This window comes from Lynx rufus, unplaced genomic scaffold (assembly GCF_022079265.1).
Source record: "Lynx rufus isolate CCGP_SWC_20201006 ecotype Redwood Valley unplaced genomic scaffold, mLynRuf1.p SCAF_8, whole genome shotgun sequence".
Taxonomy (NCBI): Eukaryota; Metazoa; Chordata; class Mammalia; order Carnivora; family Felidae; genus Lynx; species Lynx rufus.
The window spans coordinates 129,245,186-129,267,165 of NW_025814896.1; the positions used below are offsets into that span (position 1 = coordinate 129,245,186).

At 38.3% G+C, this 21,980-nt stretch overlaps 1 protein-coding gene across 1 annotated transcript in view; it reads left to right on the forward strand.

The window, feature by feature from the left end:
• NBAS (NBAS subunit of NRZ tethering complex) overlaps window positions 1-21,980 on the forward strand; it is a 334,006-nt gene that overhangs the window by 52,645 nt on the left and 259,381 nt on the right. The window contains exons 10-12 of the mRNA XM_047068027.1: window positions 146-284; window positions 6,586-6,654; window positions 15,064-15,192. Of these exons, the coding sequence (XP_046923983.1) occupies window positions 146-284; window positions 6,586-6,654; window positions 15,064-15,192 (337 nt within the window). The remainder of the gene's footprint in view (window positions 1-145; window positions 285-6,585; window positions 6,655-15,063; window positions 15,193-21,980) is intronic.

Below are 21,980 nucleotides of genomic sequence, written 5' to 3' on the forward strand. Positions count from 1 at the left end.
CTAAAATATTTTACTTCTGGGTTTAGTATATAGCAACTTTTACTTCAGTTTTCTTTGTGAAGGTGACTGTTTCTGTTCTCCTTGTTTTGATGTCCTCTTACTCATATTACAATTTATCAGTTCTTTTTATTTTTCTGTTTTCTAGACTTTTACTGGTTGGTGGATGCGAAACTGCTGAAGTGGGCATATCCAAAGCGTCTAGCTATGGCCTATCTGCCTGGAGAGTTCTTTCAGGATCGCCTTATTATAAGCAGGTTACTAATGGTGGAGACAGGGTCACTGCAGTAAGTATTAGTTATGGCCTTTCACTTTGCTAATAGAGCTTAGGAGAGGAGGAAATAATTTGTCTTGGATGAGGAAGGTGACTTTGTGTGAAATTTTGGTACTTCTTCCAAACATCAAATTTATCTAGAGCATTTTGTGTTTAACTTGGTCTCATTTTTAGTAACGGTATTAGCAGATGTTAGAAGAACAACAGTAGTCCTGTTACTTACATTTGCTTATTTAAACGTTAACGTTCATTCCACGTGTTTGCTGTGCTGGCGGCTCTTCTGAGTGCCGTTGTATGTATTAGCCCACTTAATTCTCCCCCGCTTTTTGAGATAGGTATTGTTACTAGCCTGTCTGTTGATGGCAAAAGTAAAGCGTAGTTAAGTAACTACCACGGGTCACCGAGCTAGCAAGTGGCAGAATACGACGGAAGTTCCCCTGTTCAAGATTTCACCACCATGCTACACTTCCTGACATTTTCGTCTGTGTTCACCTGGGTGGTAAACCTGGCCATTCATTCATTTGTTGTATAGCAGAGTATTCTGGTGTGCTGGAATAGTCAGTATAGGCTAGGTTCTGCTGTGATAATAAAAACAGTTACATAGACGAAAACTCCTGACATTTCTGTGTTTTACCGGGTAACAACTCATCCCTTATTTGTGGCATAGCCTGCTCTTGGTGCCATGACTCCCCTGAACAGTTTGTTCCAAGTGATGACTGAAGAATACACAGAGGCTGGTGACCTCTTGAGGTTCCACTGTCTCAGTTTGTAGAAGAGGGAAGAGAGGGCTGAAAGGTGGAACTTTTTAAACCAGAACTGCTGTTACTTCTGCTCATAGTGCATGCGTTCTAACTAATCATATGGCCCGTCCTGCCTGTAAGGGGCCTGAGAAATTGTTTTTTCTGTGTATCCAGAAAGCCAAGAAAAATGAGATATTAGTGAATAATTTATCGGCCATATTGACCACCCTGTAATGTTATATATCTTGGTTATTTATGTAAACTGCAGGAAATCAAGCACTTGATCAAAATTATGTATCCTGTTCTTAGCACAGTGCCTCCTTTCCAGTGGCTGCTCAGATATTTTTTCCAGTAGGGAAGAAACCAAGAAATTAAAGTAAAGCACAGTATAAGGGAATGTGTCATGTTGTTTTTTCCTATAGTGAATGTATTTGTCCTGTTAATTCTGTGTTAAGATACACTGATTTTAAAATAATACCCTAAAACCATGAATGGTTAAATGTCTGGTGTTAAAAAGGAACTAATGAAGAAATGCTTTTAAAAGAAAATCTTAAGCAATTATTGTAAGCTCCCATTCATTTTTTTCTTTAGTTCTCAGCATATTCCGAAGTATGTTATTGTGAATTGAGCTCAACAAAGTAGGGTTGGGTATGTGGGTTTTTTTTTTTTTTTTTTTTTTTTTTTTTTTTTGGTGAGAAAGGGTGAGTGAGGAAGGGAGAGGAGAGAGAGAGAATCCCATGAGGGGCAGAGAGAGAGAGAGAGAGAGAGAGAGAGAGAGAGAGAGAGAGAATGAGAATGAATCCCAAAGTAGTGCTTGGACTCATTACCTGTGAGACCATAATCTGAGCTAAAGTCGGATGCTTAACTGATCCACCCAGGCATCGTTTGTTTTTGTTTTTTTTTAAATTTAGTTCAACTTAGTGGTTTATGTGACACTAGACCCTGTATCTGGTTGTATTTCTGGATGAGTTTATAATCGAGGACTGTTTTTTGTGCTGTTCCTTCCATGTGCTACCCTCTGCTTATGCTAGTTCCTGCCTCTTCTGCGGGACCCAGAGGAGTCCGGATTGGGGTTTGGTAGCCACACTTCACAGATAAGGAGCCTAAGATCTCATGACTAAAAATAGGGAACACAGGTGGAACGGATCTTCTAGACTCCGTTGAGCACCTTCCCCCACTCCCCGTGTGAGATTATGCCCGTCTCAGTGGCACTGTCAGATTTGTCTGTGATTATCCCGTAATTCATAAAGGGGTAAGAGTTGCTTAAACATATTATTTCGTTTTTGCAGGAAGTTCTTCCTGTTTCTCTCGATGTAGTTCATACCCAGCTTGTAGTTTTCTATGTGAGATATTCAGGGCAGATCTTGGAAAGAGTTTGAACAGCTTTGGCTCTTGAATCTAAGTGTGATGTCTGCAGCTTATTTTTTAAATGGTTTAGTCAAAACCATAATTTAAGAGACGTGTATACACACACATAGATAAAGCACACATAGATAAATGGCAAAGCATCGATAAGTGGTGAACCCAAGTGAAAGGTATACTGGTGTTTCTTTGTACCATCACTTGCGCTTTTCAGTAGCTATGAAATTTGTCAAAGGTTGAGGGGCAAAAGAGGAAATATAGGCTAAGTGTGGAGGATACAAGGAGAGATGAAGCAGGCGAACTGTGGAGGTCCATTTCAGGTCAGTATAATCGGACGCATTTGTGACAGAGTGGTCTGGGAGACGAAGAGTCACAGAGTGCTCTCGCATACCGTGAACCCTCTTTTCACCTTGGCTTCTTTGAATTCTCATGTGCTTTCACTTTGCTCCTCACTGAAGTATTGAAATCTGCTTTGCTATGGCCCTTCCCTCTCCAGCCTGAAGCTTTGGAATGGCAGTCTCTTAAAAGAAAATTGCCCGTGCCCTGACAGAATAAGTGGGGAAAAACATTAAATTGCAAATTGAATGCTCGGCTGTATGATTAATTTCTTCGAAGGGTATTTTAATTACGTTAGTGGCTCTTAAATATGTCTTGCAGCTAAACGTCCAGTCCTTCTACATAGCCTGCCCCTACCTCAGAGTAATTTGAGTTTTGGGAGTAGTTCCTTTTGTCAGGTGGCAGATACTGTCCTCATCGAGCTTGTTTGTTTAAGGTTGCTATTGTGTTCGGGTGCATATTGACTAAAAAATGCTGCTGACACATATATTCTAGTCTCTCACAAGGCTGCCAGGTTGTCTAAGAGACGGTGCAAGATTCAATATGTGCATTGACCAAAGTTTCAAATTAATGTTGGGTAGTTTTATGTATTCATTTGTTCAACGTTGAGTCCCTGCTGGGTGTTGGGAATGGAGAGGTAGCAGCCCTCAAGGGGTTTACTGTATGGGAGGATATAGCTGTGTCCACAAATAGAGGCAATAAGCTATAACAGACAGCAGGTTTGAATTCAGTAACTGGGAGAAAGGAAAGAATCCAGACTCGGGAGTCAGAAGTCTGGGATGGGAATTCTGCCTCAACACTTTACACCTCTGTGGGTAAGGCTTTTGCGACAATTACATGAGGTAATATATTTGAAGGCACTTGATAAGCCATATGGTGATCTAGAGTGTTCATTGTTATTATGTTTGTATTTTTAAGATCAGAATTTTAGAAAAAGTATAAAAAGGAACAAAACTAATTTTTATGTTACTGCTACGCTGCTTTTTTGGTAAAGGCTGTTTTGGAAGGGACACAGGCTGTTTGGAAACCCGTTTCTCTGAGAAATCCTATTTCCCTCAGAATATAGAAGTAATCAGAGGAATATTTCCATAAGACCCCACCACCTGCCTGCATCTGTACCTCTTCTGTCATTATCGCAGACAAACTGTCCTTGTACCGGCTACGGCCAACCCATCTGTGTTTCTACCAGATCTCACACTTGTTCATGGAAGAATATTTTTCCTATACCATGAATTGTGCTGTCTGTTAGACTTATCAGCGTACAACATGCTTTTATTTTTCCATCATAAAAACCATTTTTTTGTTTGCCTTTGGGGGATATAGACCCCACTAAATCCTGCTACCACCCCATTTATTTCCCTTTCTTTAACATGTTCTAGAGTCGTCTATACTTGCTTGCACTTCCTCTTTCTTTTCTCTCTTGAATTCGAATTCTGTTGCATGGGAATTTACTTCCATCATTTCACTGAAATACTCCTATTGATGTTATCAGTGGCCTCCAACATTTTACCCATGCATCAATTTTATTGGTATTCTTTAATCTCTTCTAATTGCTTCTACAAAAATCAGTTTATTTTCCTTTCTTCCTTTCCGTTCTCTGCCCTTTTTGTGCTACTGCTACTTTGACAAAACACATAATATTTGCACATTAGTTTCTACCTTGATCCTCACCTTTCTTTAGTGTCTTAGATGTCCATTTCTGATTCAGAATGCTGTCATTTCTTGTTTTGAAGTGCTCCCAGTCATCTCTTGGTTGGGTGAAACTATCTTCTAGTAGGTGTGTGTGTGTGTGTGTGTGTGTGTGTGTACACACGCGCTCTTTAAGATTTTATTTTTAAGTAATCTCTACACCCAACATGGGGTTCAAACTCAGCCTGGGATCAAGAGTTGCATGCTCCACTGACTGAGCCAACTAGGTGCCCCTCTTTTAGAAGATGTTTTAAGACGGGCTCATGGGGAAAGAGTTCCTTAAGTTCTTGTATGTTCAAAATTGTTTTCTAGTAGTCTAGTATTTGAAGGAAAACGTATGGATATAAAATCCTTAGTTTACCCTTTCTTTCATTGAACTTAAAAAAACAAAAAAACCCACTACTCCATTATTGCTTTGCTTTGTATGTGGAATATGAAAATTCTCACTGAAGTTAAATTATTTTCCTTACAAAGGGAATCATACAAATGTTATTTGGCCATTATACTTGAAGGCCTTGAGGATTTTTTTTTTTTTAGTCTGTGAGATTTAATAGCTTTCCTAGGATATTTCTCAGAGTTGATTTTTCTGGGCTAATTTTCTCAGAGAATCCCCGTTGGCTCTTTCAACGTATATATCTTTTTCTATTTCTGGCAAGAATTCTTGGATTATAATTTTGACAGTGGTTTTAGATGATCCCTTTGCTACCTTCCCTCATCTGTCCTTCCTTGACCCTGCAGTATTTTTACAATCTACTTTTGCTCAACACCAGGCCTGGTAGTAGGCGTCATGGGGACATGGGGGTTGGCAGGAGCAGTGGAGATGACACCCTGGGATTTGGTGTTTTTTGTCTTTCTTACTTATAGTTATCTTGAAGTTTGTCTTATCTTCTGTCTTCAAGTTAAGGTGAGGACATGATTTTCATATAGATTTATTTTCTACTCCCCCCCGCCCCCCCCGCCCCACTTTTTTTTCTTCAAGTAAGCTCTACACCCAGTGTGGGGCTTCAGTTCATGACCGTGTTCTACTGACTGAGCCAGCCAGACACCTCATATTTTTCCCTTCTTTTTCTTTTTGTGTTGGAGGAAATATTGGGAGATACGGAGCTAAGCCACCACTGATGGCTTTAACTACTCAGAAGTTCTGTTAGGAAAATTTTTAAGCTCAACAAAACTGTACTCTTCTTTGCCTTTTTCTTTCAAGTTAAAATTCATAAAACATAAAACCAACCACTAACCATTTTAAAATATACAATTCAGTTGCATTTAGTACATTCACAATGTTTGCAACTATCACCACCATCTAGTTCCAAGACATTCATTCTCATTACCCCAAAAGGAAACCTCATTCCCATTAACTTGTCCTTCCCTATTCTTCCTCCCTCCAGCTCCTGGCAACCTCTAGTCTGCTTTCTGTTTCTGTGGACTTACCTATTCTGTTTCATATAAATGGAATCATATAATATGTGGCCTTTTGTTTCTGACTTCTTTGATTAGAATAATGTTCTCAAGGTTCATCCAAGTTGTAGCATCTATCACTTCTTCATTCCTTTTTATGACTGAACAGTATTCTGTCGTGTGGATATATTACATTTTGTTCGTTCTTTAGTTAATGGTCTTTTGAGTTGTTTCCACTTCTTGGCTGTTGTGAATAGTATTGCTATGAACATTTGTGTATAATTATTTGATGGAATACCTGTTTTCAATTCTTTTGGGCGTATACTTAGGATGGAATGGCTGGGTCAAATGGTAATTTTATGTTAAACTTTTTGAGGAACCATGAAACTTGTCTACAGCAGCTGTACCATTTTACTTCTCCCCACCCCAAGCAGTGTACTAAATTCTCTACATCTTCAACAATACTTGTTGTTTTAAATTTCTTAAATTACACCCTTCTCTCCCTCTTGGTTTTATAAATGCATCTGTTAAGTCTAAAGAGAGTCTGTGTCCTATTATTTCAAATACTGGTTTCTAAATGTTGATTTCTTTTTTCTGGCATTTTTGAAGCATAAGATCAATTCCTTAATAAATTGGCTATTGTGAGTACATCTCTGACACCTATTGATGGTTTTCTTAACTATTTCTTAAAGTGTTAGATTTCTTCTAGTTTTCATTTCGCGATAAAAGGATTTTTACAGCGAGGAAGCATTCCATTAATTTTTCTTTGTATGATGTGCATTTATTTTGTAGGTACCGAAGACCCTGGGATTGTTAAGGATGTTAAGTGTCAAGTTTTATAGTCGCCCGGGACAAGAACAGGTAACTCACAAACTTAACCTTGTGCTTCTCAAATATTTTCACCAGAGTACCTTTAAAGCACAACGGAATGAACCTTCAGTGTTATAGATCTTCATCTGGCTGTGCTCTTAATTGTACCCTGCGTGGACAGATCCATAAGTAAAAATTCCTGGAGCTATTCCCTGAAGGTTTGTGTGTTTTACTGTATATCATTCTTCTCTCAATAATGAAGATTTGAAAAAAAAAAAAAGGGTAAAGAATGAATTTAGTCCTCTTGAGTTTGGGAATGGAAGACAAATCTCCTGGAACCATTATATGTTTGAAGTGTTTTTTTTTTTTTTTTAATTTTATCTTACTTGCAAATTTTCCTTCCTTGTCCATAATATATACTTTTTTGTTTGTTTTTTTAAATCTGAGATTATTGAAACTCCAAGAAAAAGCAAGCCATGTTGATTCTGGGCTTCAGAAAGCATTTTATACTGTTTTCCAAGAGATGCATGGATCGTTGACAAGGATGTTTGTCAGTTTCCTCCTGATGTAAGTGAGGTGCTTAGGAGCTGCCTCTGATGGAGATGGTTACTTCACTCTCTCTCTCTTGCTCTCACAAGAGTCTTGGCCTATATGGAAGCATCGGATCTTACCTTTTTTGTTTTGGGGAGACTCAAACTGCCTCATTTTTCTGTTTCTTCAATTTCTTTATTTACCCAAGGGAAATTACAAGAAAGTACAGAAATCTTGAGAAATCAGATGAGCATTCTGGTGCTGCATTTGCATTTAATATATTTAAAGTTTGAGTTCTTTCTCTGCCATTGACTTCAACTAAGTCATGCATTCTGGATTGTTTTGGCATTGTCTCTACAAAAGTGAGCACTACCACTGCTGTTGATGTCTGGAAAGTCACTTTCATGTTGAATCCCCATATGGTGGCACTGTTTTCCAGTTAGCATTCTCTTCAGGCATTTCATGGAGTTTGTTTTCATTTTGCAGATGAAGAAACATATGAAAGATCAAATGGCTTGGCCTCTGCCATGGACTTAGTTCTCTGTATCGCCTCTGTTGATCTGTTACCATTTTAGTGCATGATAGCATTATTTTACTTTTTCTTCCTGCATCCTTTCTGCATTCTCTTTAATACCATCTAAATTACTATCTTTAACAAATCTTAAATGACTCACTTTTAAAATTTTGTTGACTTTATTAAAGCAATTATATGTCATTTCAGTGTTTATTCTTTTTTTTTTTTTTTCAGTCAGTCAGCACTCACTTTGAGCCCAGGCATAATGTTAGAGCTGAGAATAAATTGATGAATAAAATGCATTGCACTTCCTCAAGCAGCCCTCAGTGTAGTGGGGGAGACAGTTACAGAAGCAGCTGGGAAATAATACAGTCTTTGCATTTTATAACCCCTTCTATAAGTTAATATGAAGTACCATTGAGGTGCACAAAGAGGGAGCCTTTCATTCTTGAGAGGATACTCAATTTAGAAGTGAGGGTTCCTCACACAGAAAGAGGGACACTGGACATTTCCAGCCTGGTAGCAGCATTTGCCAAGTCCTGGAAGTGTCAGAGGGCAGTGCTGGAACATTCCAGTTTGCTGGGCTGTAGCCATTAGTTTTATTTGGCATATAGTATTACCTTTCAAAGAGTATATTAATAATAAAAGTTCTGTGTGTTCTTTTATAAAGAATGTTATCTTGGAAAATTTTTTTCCCAAGGGCTTTTTATTTCCTATGTATTTTTGCAGTGTCTCCCCCTGCTCACTAGCCCCAGGTTTGTTAACCAGGCATTTGAGGATGATTTATTTATTTATTTATTTATTTATTTATTTATTTATTTAGGGAGGTCAGACTTCTAAATTAAATTTTTTTTTTTTCAACGTTTATTTATTTTTGGGACAGAGAGAGACAGAGCATGAACGGGGGAGGGGCAGAGAGAGAGGGAGACACAGAATCGGAAACAGGCTCCAGGCTCTGAGCCATCAGCCCGGAGCTGGGAGGTCAGACTTCTAAACCACAGTGGGCAAGAACATCAGGTCAACTTCTTAAGGGCAGGATCTATGTTTTGCTTGCTGCTAGCTTCCCACAGTGTCAGACATACCTGGCATATAACTGTATTACTGGATATGTTTATTCATGTTGAATGTGGGAAGAGCAGCACTTACGAATTCACCTTTAAGACTATGTAGTAATTCAGAACATTTTGAATGTATGTACTAGAGTTCAGTACTTTAATTTTCATGTAGCGTGTACATTTGAAAGGTGTAATGAAATAGGAAATCACTCATTTTTAATTGTTCTGTGTAGATATGCAGTTGAAGAAAGTTAGGTAAGTTAAAGTACTCTCTCTCAGTGCTAAGATCTGATATTGAACATTTAAAAGAATTACTCTCTTAGAAAGGACAGTTAAAGGTTTTATTGTAGTGTTTGAGAGAAGACACAATTCCTACTCTATTGCTGCCAGTAGTAGAGGCTTTAATTAGTGTTTTTAATTAACAAAAGATCAAATGGACGTTTGAGCTAGTAGTTTAATAAATGAGAAATAGAGGTGAAAGTTAAAATCCTGTTCATGTTATTAATTTCAGTAGTATTGGTATCACATTGCTACACAAGAGATTCAGTGAGGTAAGAGGAAAGTATCTTTTGGAAAGCTGTGGGAAGAGATTTTGATACAAGGAGGTAAATAGAATTGATAATATGCTCAATTAAAAGGGTCATAGATGAATTCATGGTGAAAGAAGACCATGCAAATGATCTTTGTCAACCAACTTCCTTTGTTCCATCGTAACTTACAAGGTAAGACTGCCTTTCAGTAGATACTCATGGAATAGAGTAGACTGAAGCAGGCAGTAAGTGAAATTCATCATTTTCTTTCTTTCTTTTCCTCAACTTTTTTTTTGTTTTTTTAATTTTTTGAAACATTTATTTATTATTAAGAGACAGAGCGTGAACAGGGGAGGGCCAGAGAGAGAGGGAGACACAGAATCCGAAGCAGGTTTCAGGCTCTGAGCTGTCAGCACAGAGCCCGATGCGGGGCTTGAACTCAAGATCATGACCTGAGCTGAAGTTGGACGCTTAACTGACTGAGCCACCCAAGCGCCCCATCTTTTCCTCGCCTTCTTTGGGGTATAATTGTAAGATATTTAAAGTGTATAATGTGATGATTGGATCTGCATATATGTAAATGAAGCTTTTCCCCCATCGAGTTAACATATCCACTACCTCACATATTTATATTTTTATTGTGTGTGTAAGAACCATTCAGGTCCTCCTCTCTTAGCAAGTTTCAGTTACATAATACAGTGTTATCAAGTGTAGTCATCATATTATACATTAGATCTGCAAACCTTCTTCATCTTGTAACTGAAAGTTTCCACCCTTTACCAACCTCTCCCAACTTCCTCCACTCACTCCCCCGCCTCTGGTAGGCAGCTAGTTTTCTACTATCTGTTTCTAGGAGTTTGATTTTTTTTTTTTTTTAAAGATTCTACATATAAGTGATACTCAGTATTTGTCATTCTGTGTTTGACATATTTCACTTAGCATAATGCCAGCCAGCTACATCCGTGTTGTCACAAATGACAGGATTTCCTCCTCCTCCTCCTCCTTCTTCTTCTTCTTTTTTATGTTTATTTATTTTTGAGAGAGGGAGTGAGACAGAGTGCAAGGAGGAGAGGGGCAGAGAGAGAGGAAGACACAGAATCCGAAGGAGACTCCAGGCTCTGAGCTGTCAGCACGGAGCCTGACGTGGGGCTTGAACTCATGAACCCATGAGTCATGACCTGAGCTGAAGTTGGATGCTTAACCTGACAGGGCCACTCAGGCACCCCATGGATTTCCTTTTTAAAGGCTGATTGGCAGTTTGTGTGTTTGTGTCCCCACATCCTCACCAGCATTGGTTGCCTTTTCTTATTCATAATAGCCATCCTGAGGTGTGTGAAGTGATACCTCATTGTGGTTTTGATTTGCATTTCCCTGATGATTAGTGATGTTGAGCACCTTTTCATGTACCTGCTAGCCATTTGTATGTCTTTTTTTTTTTTTTTTTTTTTTTTTTTTACTTAGAAAATGTCAATTCAGATGCTTTGCTCATTTTTAAATTGGGTTATTTGTGTTTTTTTGCTATTGAGTTGTAGGAGTCCCTTGTACATTTTGGATATTTTTATCAGATATGTGGCTTGCAAATATTTTCTCTCATTCCATAAATTGTCTTTTCATTTTGTTAATGGTTTCCTTTGCTGTGCAGATGTTTTTAGTGTGATGTAGTTTTGCTTGTTTATTTTTGCTTTTTTGACCTTGCTCTTAGTGAAAAATACAAAAGATCATTGCCACGACCAATATCAAGGAGCTTATTCCCTGTGTTTTCATATAGGAGTTTTAGGGTTTTTGGGCTTATGCTCCAGATCTTCATCTGGTTAGAGTGGATTTTTGTATATGGTGTAAGGTAGGGGTCCAGTGGGTATCCAGGTTTTCCAATACGATTTATTGAAAGAGTATCCCTTCCCCATTGTGTATTCTTGACTTCTTTGTTGTAAAGTGACCATTTATGCATGAATTTCTTTCTGAGCTCTCTTCTGTTCCATCGATCTTTGTGCCTGTTTTTATACCAATACAGTATTATTTTGATTACTATAGCTTTGTAGCAGTAGTTTGAAATCAGAAATGGTAATACTTAGAGCTTTGTTCTTAGTTTTCAAGATTGCTTTGGCTGCTTGGGGACTTAGGGTCTTTTGTGGTACCGTGCAAATTTTAGGATTATTTTTTCTATTTTTGTGGAAAATGCCATTTGAATGTTGGTAGGTATTGCATTGAACCTATAGATCACTTTGGATACTATGGACATTTTAACAATGTTCTTTAAATCCATGGACATGGAATATTTTTCCATTTATTTGTGTTCAGTTTCTTTGATCAGTATTTTATGGCCTTTCTTGTATAGATCTCTCACCTCCTTGGTTAAATTTATTCCTAAGTATTTTATTCTTTTTGATGCTAGTGTAACAGATTGTTTTCTTAATTTCTCTTTCTGATAGTTCACTGTTAGGGTACAGGAACAGTAGTCATTTTTTGTATGTTGATTTTTGTATCCTGCAGCTTTACTGAATTTGTTTATTCTAACAGCTTTTTGGTGGAGTCTTTAGGGTTTTCTAAATATACCATGTCATCTGTAAGGAGACAATTTTACTTCTTTTCCAATTTGTGTGCCTTTTATTTATTTTCATGCCTAATTGCTCTGGCTAGGATTTCCAGTACTGTGTTGAGTAAAACTGGCAAGAGTGGCTTTCTTGTCATGTTCTTGTTCTCAGAGAAAAGGCTTCCCTCTTTTCACTGCCAAGTTACATACTCTTGACCATCATTCCAGCTGTTGTAATGATTAAAATAAACATGATGTTCATATTTGAGGAATATGAAAGAAACCCAGACACATTTTAACTGAAGTAAAAATTACAGCTAAATTATATTGCTTTTGGAACTACTTAATTCAAATAGAGAAGACAAGAGAACGATTATTATTCACTTATGCTGAGAAATCTGAATACGGTAAGAGGAATTATGGTTTGAAGGTTTGAGGTTTACTTTTAGTGTGATGTGCAGTTGATTGAAAAGCCATTTCCTCTTATTTCCAAATAAATAATTTGAAAGAAATTCTCTCCCCAGCCAAGCAAGAAACATTCTGACTTCCAAATACTGCAGGCTCGGTTCACAGACTTTAGCCTGGATTTTCTAACTGTGGCTTTAGATCTTGTGTAACAGCTACTGTCAGGAAAATAAATTATTCCCTGAGCCAGAGATACTTTGTGTGCTATAGACGCTCTGCAATGTTTCTACAAATAAAATGTAGTTTTTATTTCAGAAGGAAAACATCGTGTTTCTAAAGTAACATAGGTGGCTTGTCTATGTCTGACAGGCTGCAGTTCAGTTGCTGCTGAGAACTGTCTTCTCACTGTGCGTATATGTGAAAGTTAAACGGGTAACTTGGACTTTAAAGAACTGCATACGTAATGTGTATACACCTAATGTCTGGATTTGCTCTACAGTACTCCAGGGGGAAAAAAAAACCCCAAGAACATTGTGGTGATTGGGGAAGGGTTTGTGAAGCAAGTGTGAAAAGTTGGTATTTGTTGATAAGCTGGTTGTTGGTTCCTGGGTATTCGTTATCCTCTAGTTTCTACATGTGTGTGTAAGTGCAAATTCCTACAGCAAAATGCTTCGAGAAAGGAGTGTTAAGTTTTCAGCGAGGAGATCATAGTATCAAATGAAACTTAAGGGGATTCAAGAAGCCACCAGTTTAAAAGCAAGTGGTAACATTTTAGTTCTTCATGTCGAGAGAGAAAAGGAAGGTAAGAGGGAGAGAAGGATTAAAACGAAGGATAATTTAGCATATTCATTTATTATTTTCTAGATCACAAGGCTATTGTTAAATTATTCACATTATTCAGTATATTTTTTTTTTTTTTTTGTTAAAGAGATTCATCAACTTCCCATTTGCTTCCAGAGCACTTTTATTAATTGGTTAATGAAGCATTTATAATACCAGGGAGTTCTCATACAGACCACTGGTGACTAATTATTTAGGTGAGAAAACAGTAAAGTATACTTGATCATGATTGCTGCCGAGGAGCATGGAGCCTCCTGGAAAGGCTGCGGCACTGGGGAGGGCAGTGGTCACCGTGCGGTGGAAGTGACTTGGGCTGGGACTGAAGGCGGCATCTAGCTCAGGTACTGCTATCTATACTAGAATGATCTTCAGCAAGTTTCCGAACCTTTGGGATCTTCAGTTTCTTTGTCTGCAAACTCTGAAGAATGCAGGGAGAGTTCTTGAGAATGAAAATTTATGCTTGTGATCCCACCTTCTGCCAAACCATGGAGCGTATTGACCAGAGTTGTGAATGGAAGGTGCTAGGCCCTTCGTCTTCTCTTCCTGACCTCCTCTCCGTCACAGAGGAGGGGATGGGATGTAGTTAACATTTGCTCTCACTGCTTTTGCTTTTATTGCTTCTTTTTGTATTTTAATCTTTCTTACATTTAATTCTGGCAATCTGGGATAGACGTGTTATATCCAGTTAAAGTGACTTCAGTCCTTAGTGAGGAGATTAGAGGATGCTAATCTTCTCATCTATGTACTCATCCAGCAGTGTTTCTCACTTTCTGAAATTGTTCTATTTCCTTTTGATGGCTAATACGCCTTAGTCATTGTAGACCTGAGGACTTAAGTTTGTGTCTGTAGAGACCAGGTAGATAATGTGGTGAATTGAGCCAGGCATAATTTTTTTCCTTTTTTTTTTTTTTTTTTTTTTTTTTTTTAGTATAGTCATGTGTAAGTTTCAGATCATAGCTAGTATTTGACCTTAATCGTAGGGCCATAACCAAGAATGGTGGGGGCTTTGGCTTACTGGAAAGCTTATGATCCTTTTAAGCATGCATATGCTGTCCAGCCCCACCTGATTATTGCCCTAGTGTGACCGGGTAGCACCCTCACCCTTAAAAGGTGGTGGTGGACTCTTGTGTTGCCAGATTTTCTAAATGCTAAGGACACATATGGTTGTAGGCTGTCATTTTTAGGTCTGATTTATTATTTGTGGGTAAACTACCTTAGACGCTGCTTTCAGTAAATGCTTGAGTGGGCAATAGATGTCCAGTTAGTGTTGGTTTGATTCTTCTGCCTCTGCTTAGGCGATGAACAGGGGACATCTCTGCTTGTCTGGTTTCTCATCAAGAAAGGACTGAGAGATTGTGTGGACAAATAGGCCTTGAAAAGACAAGACTTTCTCTGTGCACCCCGTGCTTGGCCATGTAAAATCAGTGTATTAACAAAATTTCTCTTTTCTGTAGCAGTGATTAGATTCCTCATGTTTACCAGGAAATCTGGAAAATAAACACTCCTGGTGCCCCTTAAATTAAGGAATGCATTTCCCCCCTGGCTGCCTCTGTTCCCATCACCATTGGACCTTCTTTTCTGCCAACTCTCTTCTTCCTCCTTTCCCTTCCCTTTCATCCACACAGCATAAATTTGTGGCCTGTGACAGGATATTCCAGAGATTGTGTACATATAGAGTCTTGTGAAAATGTGAACCCCAAATTCAGGAAATTCACCATCTGGTCAATATTGACCCATAAAAGTTAATGAGAACTCATGGTAATTGATGTGTGATGTAAAGGAGTGTTTTTATAATGCTCATATATTTGGGTTTTTGGTTATATGTGAATTATAACACTATAAAATAGGTTAAAAAGAAAAAAAAACTCCTTAAGGGTAAGAGTTCTGTTTCTTTATGCTGGAGCACATTTATAGTGTATGAAGCTGTTGGAACCCTTTATTATGAGAGATCATTTATGACATGGCACCCTCTAAAGAGTGTTATTAAATTCTGGAGGTTACTTCTATTCAGCTACAAGTTCCTTGATCTGACGTTAATGTAATATTATTGTATAGGATGGGATCTTTAAGATGAGCCTCTCTCCAGATGGGACCCTCCTTGCTGCCATTCATTTCTCAGGGAAACTAAGCATCTGGGCCATTCCGTCTCTGAAGCAGCAAGGGGAATGGAATCAAAATGAGCAGGTATGTCTGTTGATTATTATTATTATTAGAATGGTTCTCGCTTAAGGGTGAGTACTGACAATAATGGTTTCATTTGGTTGATGTTTGACTGCAGCTCACAGCTATTATTCATGCTCAGCATGCCAAAGCTTTAGTTAAATTAGAATATCATCAGCATAGTAGGATAAATTAAGAACAGAGTAGCACTGTGTGCTGACTTTAATTTGTAGTGCAGTACATTCTGTATACTGACTGTAATCTGTCCACCCCCTTCTCCTTTTTTCTTACTATAAAAATACAGAATGGAGACGCTAATTTTGTAGCAAAAGCCAACTAATATGGTAAAAAAATTGGAGGGTCAGTATTCTAAAAGGGCTACAGTTCTTCCCAAATCTTGCAACACTAACGTAATATTGGGCTTGCTTAAGGCTTGAAGGGAGACCTCTTCACTCAAAAGGTAGGGAGTGAAGATGCAGTCTATTAATTTTTTAGTGTCTTGAAATGACCGGTTTTAAGAATGAAAAGGCTTAGTGGTTTAGTAACAGAATCATCATTTGTTATATTCTAAAATCATGATGGGCAAATAAGGTCTGTGCATATAATGCTGTGTATTGTGATAGAGTGAAGATGAAAAGAAAGACCTCAGTTAGATACAACTTTATGTTCTAAATCTTTTACTCCTCTGATGGTGATTTGGCATTTCAGTACTTAGGGGTTAATTTTTTTTTCCTCTCACTTCTCCATTTCCCTTTTCTATAGGAATATCTTTTCACCAGCTTTGGTGGATAGTTTTGTGATTCTAAGACTGGAGCCTTTTCCCTGAATGGTCTGAATGGATTGATGTCTTTTTTCAGAATTCTTTTTAATTTCATTTCATCAGTTAATCTGAGCTATTAAAACAATTTTGAAAAGCAAAGAGCATTTTGTTATTCCCAGAATAGCAGAGGGAAAGAGAAACTGGCTGTATATTTTCTTACACTTTTCACAGACTTAAATTTGTTTTTGCTATTATTCTTCATTTTTTTTGTTAAAAAAATTTTTTTTTACATTTATTTATTTTTGAGAGACTGAGAGAGGCAGTGCATAAGTGGGGGAGGGGCAGAGAGGGAGGGAGACCCAGAATCCGAAGCAGGCTCCAGGCTCCGAGCTGTCAGCAGAGCCTGATGCGGGGCTCGAACCCACAAACCGTGAGATCATGACCTGAGCCAAAGTCAGGCACCCAACCGACTGAGCCACCCAGGCACCCCTTTTTTTCTGTTTTAATACACAAGTTTGGCAAGATTTTTTCCCCTTAGTTCCTACTCACCTTGAATTTAATTTGTTCTCTGCACCTCTACCACTCACTCTGGCCCTGGATCTCGATTTGTTCTAAACAGAAGAGGGGTTCCTCAGTCTTCAATCTCAGCAGCTAAATACAAGGAACATTGTTTTTCTCTCCTCGGAACTGATAGCTAACCTGATTTATATCTTCCCTCTAGAAGTGGAGTGGATCAACTCTAAAACCATTTGTTTAACATATTTAGCCATGCACACTGGATAACTGATCCAAAAGGTACCATGTATTTTTCGTGGCTATTAATGTATAGTGATAAATTTGCATTTGGAAAGACTCTGTTCTTTCCAATATTTTACATTTGGGCAATTTTTTTTCTTAAGTTTACTCATTTTCTTAAATTATTTCATTCACCTAATAGAAATATTGATCAAGTTTGAAGCACACTTAATGTTTGATTTTGTTAGTATTCTAGAATGGCATACACGTAGTGTAAGGACTATTTAGGCAAAATTTATTAGTATGCTCTTTTGTTTACTGGAATTCTGGATACCCTTCTTGTGAAGATAAATTGCATTTGTTGTAACCCTTATTGGCATACACTCAACTTTTTAAGTAGTTAGACATTTTTTTGTCATTAGTTGCCAATCAGTATCATTGTAATTCGCTACTCTTTAGCTCATTAATATTATTCATTAATTTTTTTGATTTTTATAGCGATTCTATTAAAATAATTTAAAAATTGTTTAAAAATCTTGAATGAGTAAATGTAAGTATCCCAGTAGTTTGGAATAGGCCATCAGAAGAGTAATGGGGCAGGAAAGGAAGGAAATTAGAAAATGACAAAAGGTTTATGGTGGGAAGAGAGAAGAGTTTATGCCAGAAGTTGATCTCCTGTGTTTCCCTGGTGAGACTCTTTGACCCTTGAGAATGTAGAAGGGCAGCTCATCAGGAATTGCTCTAGACTGTTCTGTTGTGCCACAGCGTGCTTCCATCTCGCCCCTTGTGGCTCTGGTTTAGCGCCCACCGCACAGTCTGTAGAGGCTGTCTGTTGATGTAGCTTGATTCTCAAGCCAGTTCTAGCTATTATTACAAACTGAACAATTTTTAGGGTAATATATCCGTGTTTTTCAGATTGGGTCGCCATAAATTATTTCCCTCGAATGCCTGAGCAAACCAGGAAAAAAAAAAAAACCAAACAGGTTTTGGGGCTCACAAAACTGAAAACCATGGACCGGTTGCCATCACTGCAGACGTTTTGTAGGTGGTAGAACCCCTTGCTGAGGGAACAGTGGCTTAGTGAGAATTACTGAACCTAATCCTACCTTTACTGCTGTTTCTCCTGCTGCTCAGCACACCGCCTTATTCCCGAATTCATCCCATCCGGGGCCTGTGGCGGTCAGCCCCGCCCTTCTCGCGCTGTCGCTCAGCACAGGGAAGGACTGGAGCTGAATAGAACAGATCTTGCTTTGAGACTCCTCATTCTAGTCTCAAAAGAAATTTTGTCCAGGTTGAAAAGCAAGACTTTAATTTCATCTATTCTTTTCTTTAAAATTCTAAAGTTGTGGTCAAAATGCAAACTCCTTTGTTTACCTGGATCATTATGCTGCTTCACACTTGCTTCCTGAACTTTCCTCTCCCTGCTCCCTGCTTTTGTCCCATCCTTTCTTCATTCTGTCATAAACAAATTCTTGTGAGGCTTCATCATTTTCACAGAACACTCTTTTTTTTTGTTTTTTGTTTTTTGATACACATTTTAGGCTTATGTAGCTCTGGTCACGATTCATGTAGATAGTATTCTTGTAGCTTTTACAAAATTTACTGTAATAATAACCTCAGTTATTTATTGAGCACTTATTCAGAGTTATTTAGCAAGTAAGCAGTAGAGTTGAGATTTCAGAGAGATTTCATCTCTCTCTGACTCTGACGTATATGCTCTTCCCATGACCCTGTGCAAAAATAGATACAGTTTTTAAAAGGTGGAAAATATATTTATTAGGCTTTATTTGATCTTTAGAAGAACAGAGATAAATCTTTTTTCCCAGTGAATAGAACACAGATGTCTTCAGCCTTCTCAGATGTGTTGAACTCTCGAGCCAGTTAGTGTGTATCACCAAAAACTGGAGTAAATAATTGACATAGCTTCCCGCTGGTAAACCCTGAAGTTTACAATAGATCTGTGCAGTACTTATGATGTGCTGGGAGAGTATGTGAGAGTGGTAACTCTTTCTTCAGCACAAAGGGTTTGAAAAACTATACTTTGCTTGAGTCTTTCACCTGTATCCTGGGAGTTCATCACATTGGCTTGGCCATTTTGGATTTGGATGGGTACTATATGAAGGGAGTCAGCAAAATTTAGTGTACCACGGTAAGTGGTATAAAGCTTGTGTGTAACAGTTTTATAAAGAGTAAGCTGTTACCGTATTCATAATAATAATCATAAAATAATAGAGTTCATCTCTTTATTGAATCTTTACCAAGTTTTAGAGTAGAGAATGCAGTAAGTCCCAGTGAGATGCTCATAGTCTTGCAAGGGGAATTATAAACAAATCAACAGAGTAACATGTTAATATTATGAAAAGATAAGCTCAGAGGAAAGACTCATAATCCAGTTGGGGGGAAGGATTGTTGGGAGTAAGTAGCATTTGTCTACTAAGGCTTGGCTGTCCACCCTGAGTGATAGGAACCTATCTCAATTGCTTCACTACAGTCCTAGTAAGTAACAAATGTTTTTGTGTTCTAATAGATGGGAATAGTGCTAAAAAGAAGTAAACTTGCATTGCTGCATTAGAATCAAGATGCTGGTTGGACTCAGGTTCTTGGACTTCATAGGTTAAGCCTTTGTTTCAGAGTATCTTCTGTAGCCCTTATGTTGACAGATTTTGACTTTTTTTTTTTTAATTTATTTATTGAGAGAGAGAAAGAGAGAGAATGAGAACCAGCAGGGAAGGGGCAGAGAGGGGGACTGAGGATCTGAAGCGGGCTTTGTGCTGACAGCAGTGAGCACGATACGGGGCTTGGACTCATGAACTGTGAGATCGTGGCCTGAGCCAAAGTCAGCACCCCTAGATCGTGACTTTTATCTGGGTGAGTTAGGTACGAGTGATGATATTAATGGAAAACAGGGAGAGAGTCCATGCAGTTGATGTGAACGATGCTTCTGGAGTTCAGCATTCGTTATGCAAAGACACTGGAAACACGAAACTATTAACAAGTCATATACCAAATATATTGGTGTCATTTTGTGTACTCATCACTGGCTGAGCCCTTAAACAGCTGCTCCTTTCTCACTCGTCCTGCAATAGTCAAGGGACCTCGGGTCAGCCAGGTAGGACAGGGCTCTGCCTCTCTTACTGCTGTTCTAGGAAATGAAATGGCCAAGCCAGTATGTTTAAAATAGATTATATGGTAACATATAGTGCAGAGCCAGCTTATAATTTTAGCTAAAACATTGTCTGAGAAGAAGCTAGTGTTACTGTTGCCCTATACAACTGTAGCCTCTTTTACCAAATCGTGAATTCAGCTCATCTGGGGCTTTCTTCATGTAATTCACTACTTTATTAGTTTTCATAATATGCTTTGTGTAATTGAGTATTTTCTCTATAAAATCTAATGATTAAAGATAGTTGTGGAAGTGCCTATTCTGATTTACTTCTACCCAGTTGTGAGTTGATTAAATACTTCAGCTTTCATTGTCAATATGAAAATCCATCTGGCTAGAAATCTGTGAGTATTAAGTTTTGTTCATGTGTGGAATATAGTAAAATTGCTAAATTGCTAAAGTGATTTTCATTTCAAACATTTCCCATATGTTATGTTTATATATTTCCATCTCATTTTTGGCCTTAATTTTTGTCTGAAGAAGTTTTATCATTTTTCTATTTGTACATCCTATGATAAAATAGGAAAGATAAGTTTTGTTTCTCCTACAATTTGCTCTTTGCCACAATAGTAGGTATTGGACAGATTTTGTTAAATGGATCAATCAATGAAAGATAAGTGGGAAGATGACAGTTAATGTGATTGGTCTTGACACAATCCGCAGCTGTCCTCACAGCTTCACTCAACTGTGAGCTCCTGGAGAAAAGACCCTGAATATATGTTTGTTCCACGGGGCCTAACGTAGAGCTTGGCATAAAAAAATACTAGTAAGTGTTTGTGGAATGAATAAGCAGTTGAAAGGCTGCTTTTATGCTGTTGGAGGCAGCGGCTTTCATTATGTTTAGCTTCTAGCTGTTAAAGAGTCAACAATCAAAATTCCTAACTGAAGAAAGCAGTGCTATCGCTGTCACTGTAGGATGTTCTCAGTCATGAGGTGGCATGTCACCCACAGAGGAGTGACAGGGAGGTTGCTTCTCAGAATATATCAACATGGCACTAGGAGTGAGCACCCCTGGAGTGCTTTCACAGGGGCCGTGGGTCCTTGGTGGTCCTGCCCTCAAAACACCGGCCTACAGCGTGTGTATCAGATACCATAAAGCATGGCCAGATCACGGGCCCCTCACAGTTAGTTTTAGGGTTGAAGGATGGGAAGTCTGGCCCAGTTTGAATAGTATGAGAGAAGCGATGGGAATATCAGCTTTTTTTTGTTTTGTTTTGTTTTGTTTTGTTACCTCTTAATTCCCTTTACCTATTTTGCCCATTTCTCCCCATCCCCACAACTGCCAGTTTGTTCACTGTATTTATCAGTCAATTTATATTCTCTTCAGATTCCACACATGAGTGAAATCGTGTAGTATTTGTCTTTCTGTCCGACTTACTCCACGTAGCATAATACCCGTGCATGTTGCCATGTGAATGATGAGATCTCATTCTTTTGTTTGGCTGAGTAATATTCCATCATACGTATACACCACATCTTTTTTCTCCATTCGTGCATCAGCGGACACTGGGTCGCCTCCATATCCTGGCTGTCGTAAATCATGTTGCAGTGAACATATGGGGCTCCTATATCCCTTCAAATTAGTGGTTTTCTCTTCTTTCTTTGCTTACTTTCATTTTCCGGTAAATACTTAGTAGTGGGATTACTGGAATGTGTGGTTTGTCTATTTTTAAGTTTTTGAGGAAACTTCGTACTGTCTTCCACAGTGGTGGGACCAGCTTGCATTTCCACCAACAGTGGAAACAGCTCCTGATAACATTTATTATTTCTTGTCTTTTTTTCTAGCCATTTTAACGGGTGTGAGGTGAGAGATCTTATTCTGGTTTTGATCTACATTTCCCTGATGATGAGTGATAATTGAGCATTTTTTTCATGTGTCTATTGGCCATCTTTTTGTCTTCTTTGGAAAAATGTCTATTCGTGTCCTCCGCCCATTTTTATTTTATTTATTTATTTATTTATTTTTGTGGATTATCACTTTTATTTATTTATTTTTTTCAATATATGAAATTTATTGTCAAATTGGTTTCCATACAACACCCAGTGCTCATCCCAAAAGGTGCCCTCCTCAATACCCATCACCCACCCTCCCCTCCCTCCCACCCCCCATCAACCCTCAGTTTGTTCTCAGTTTTTAAAAAATTTTTTTTTCAA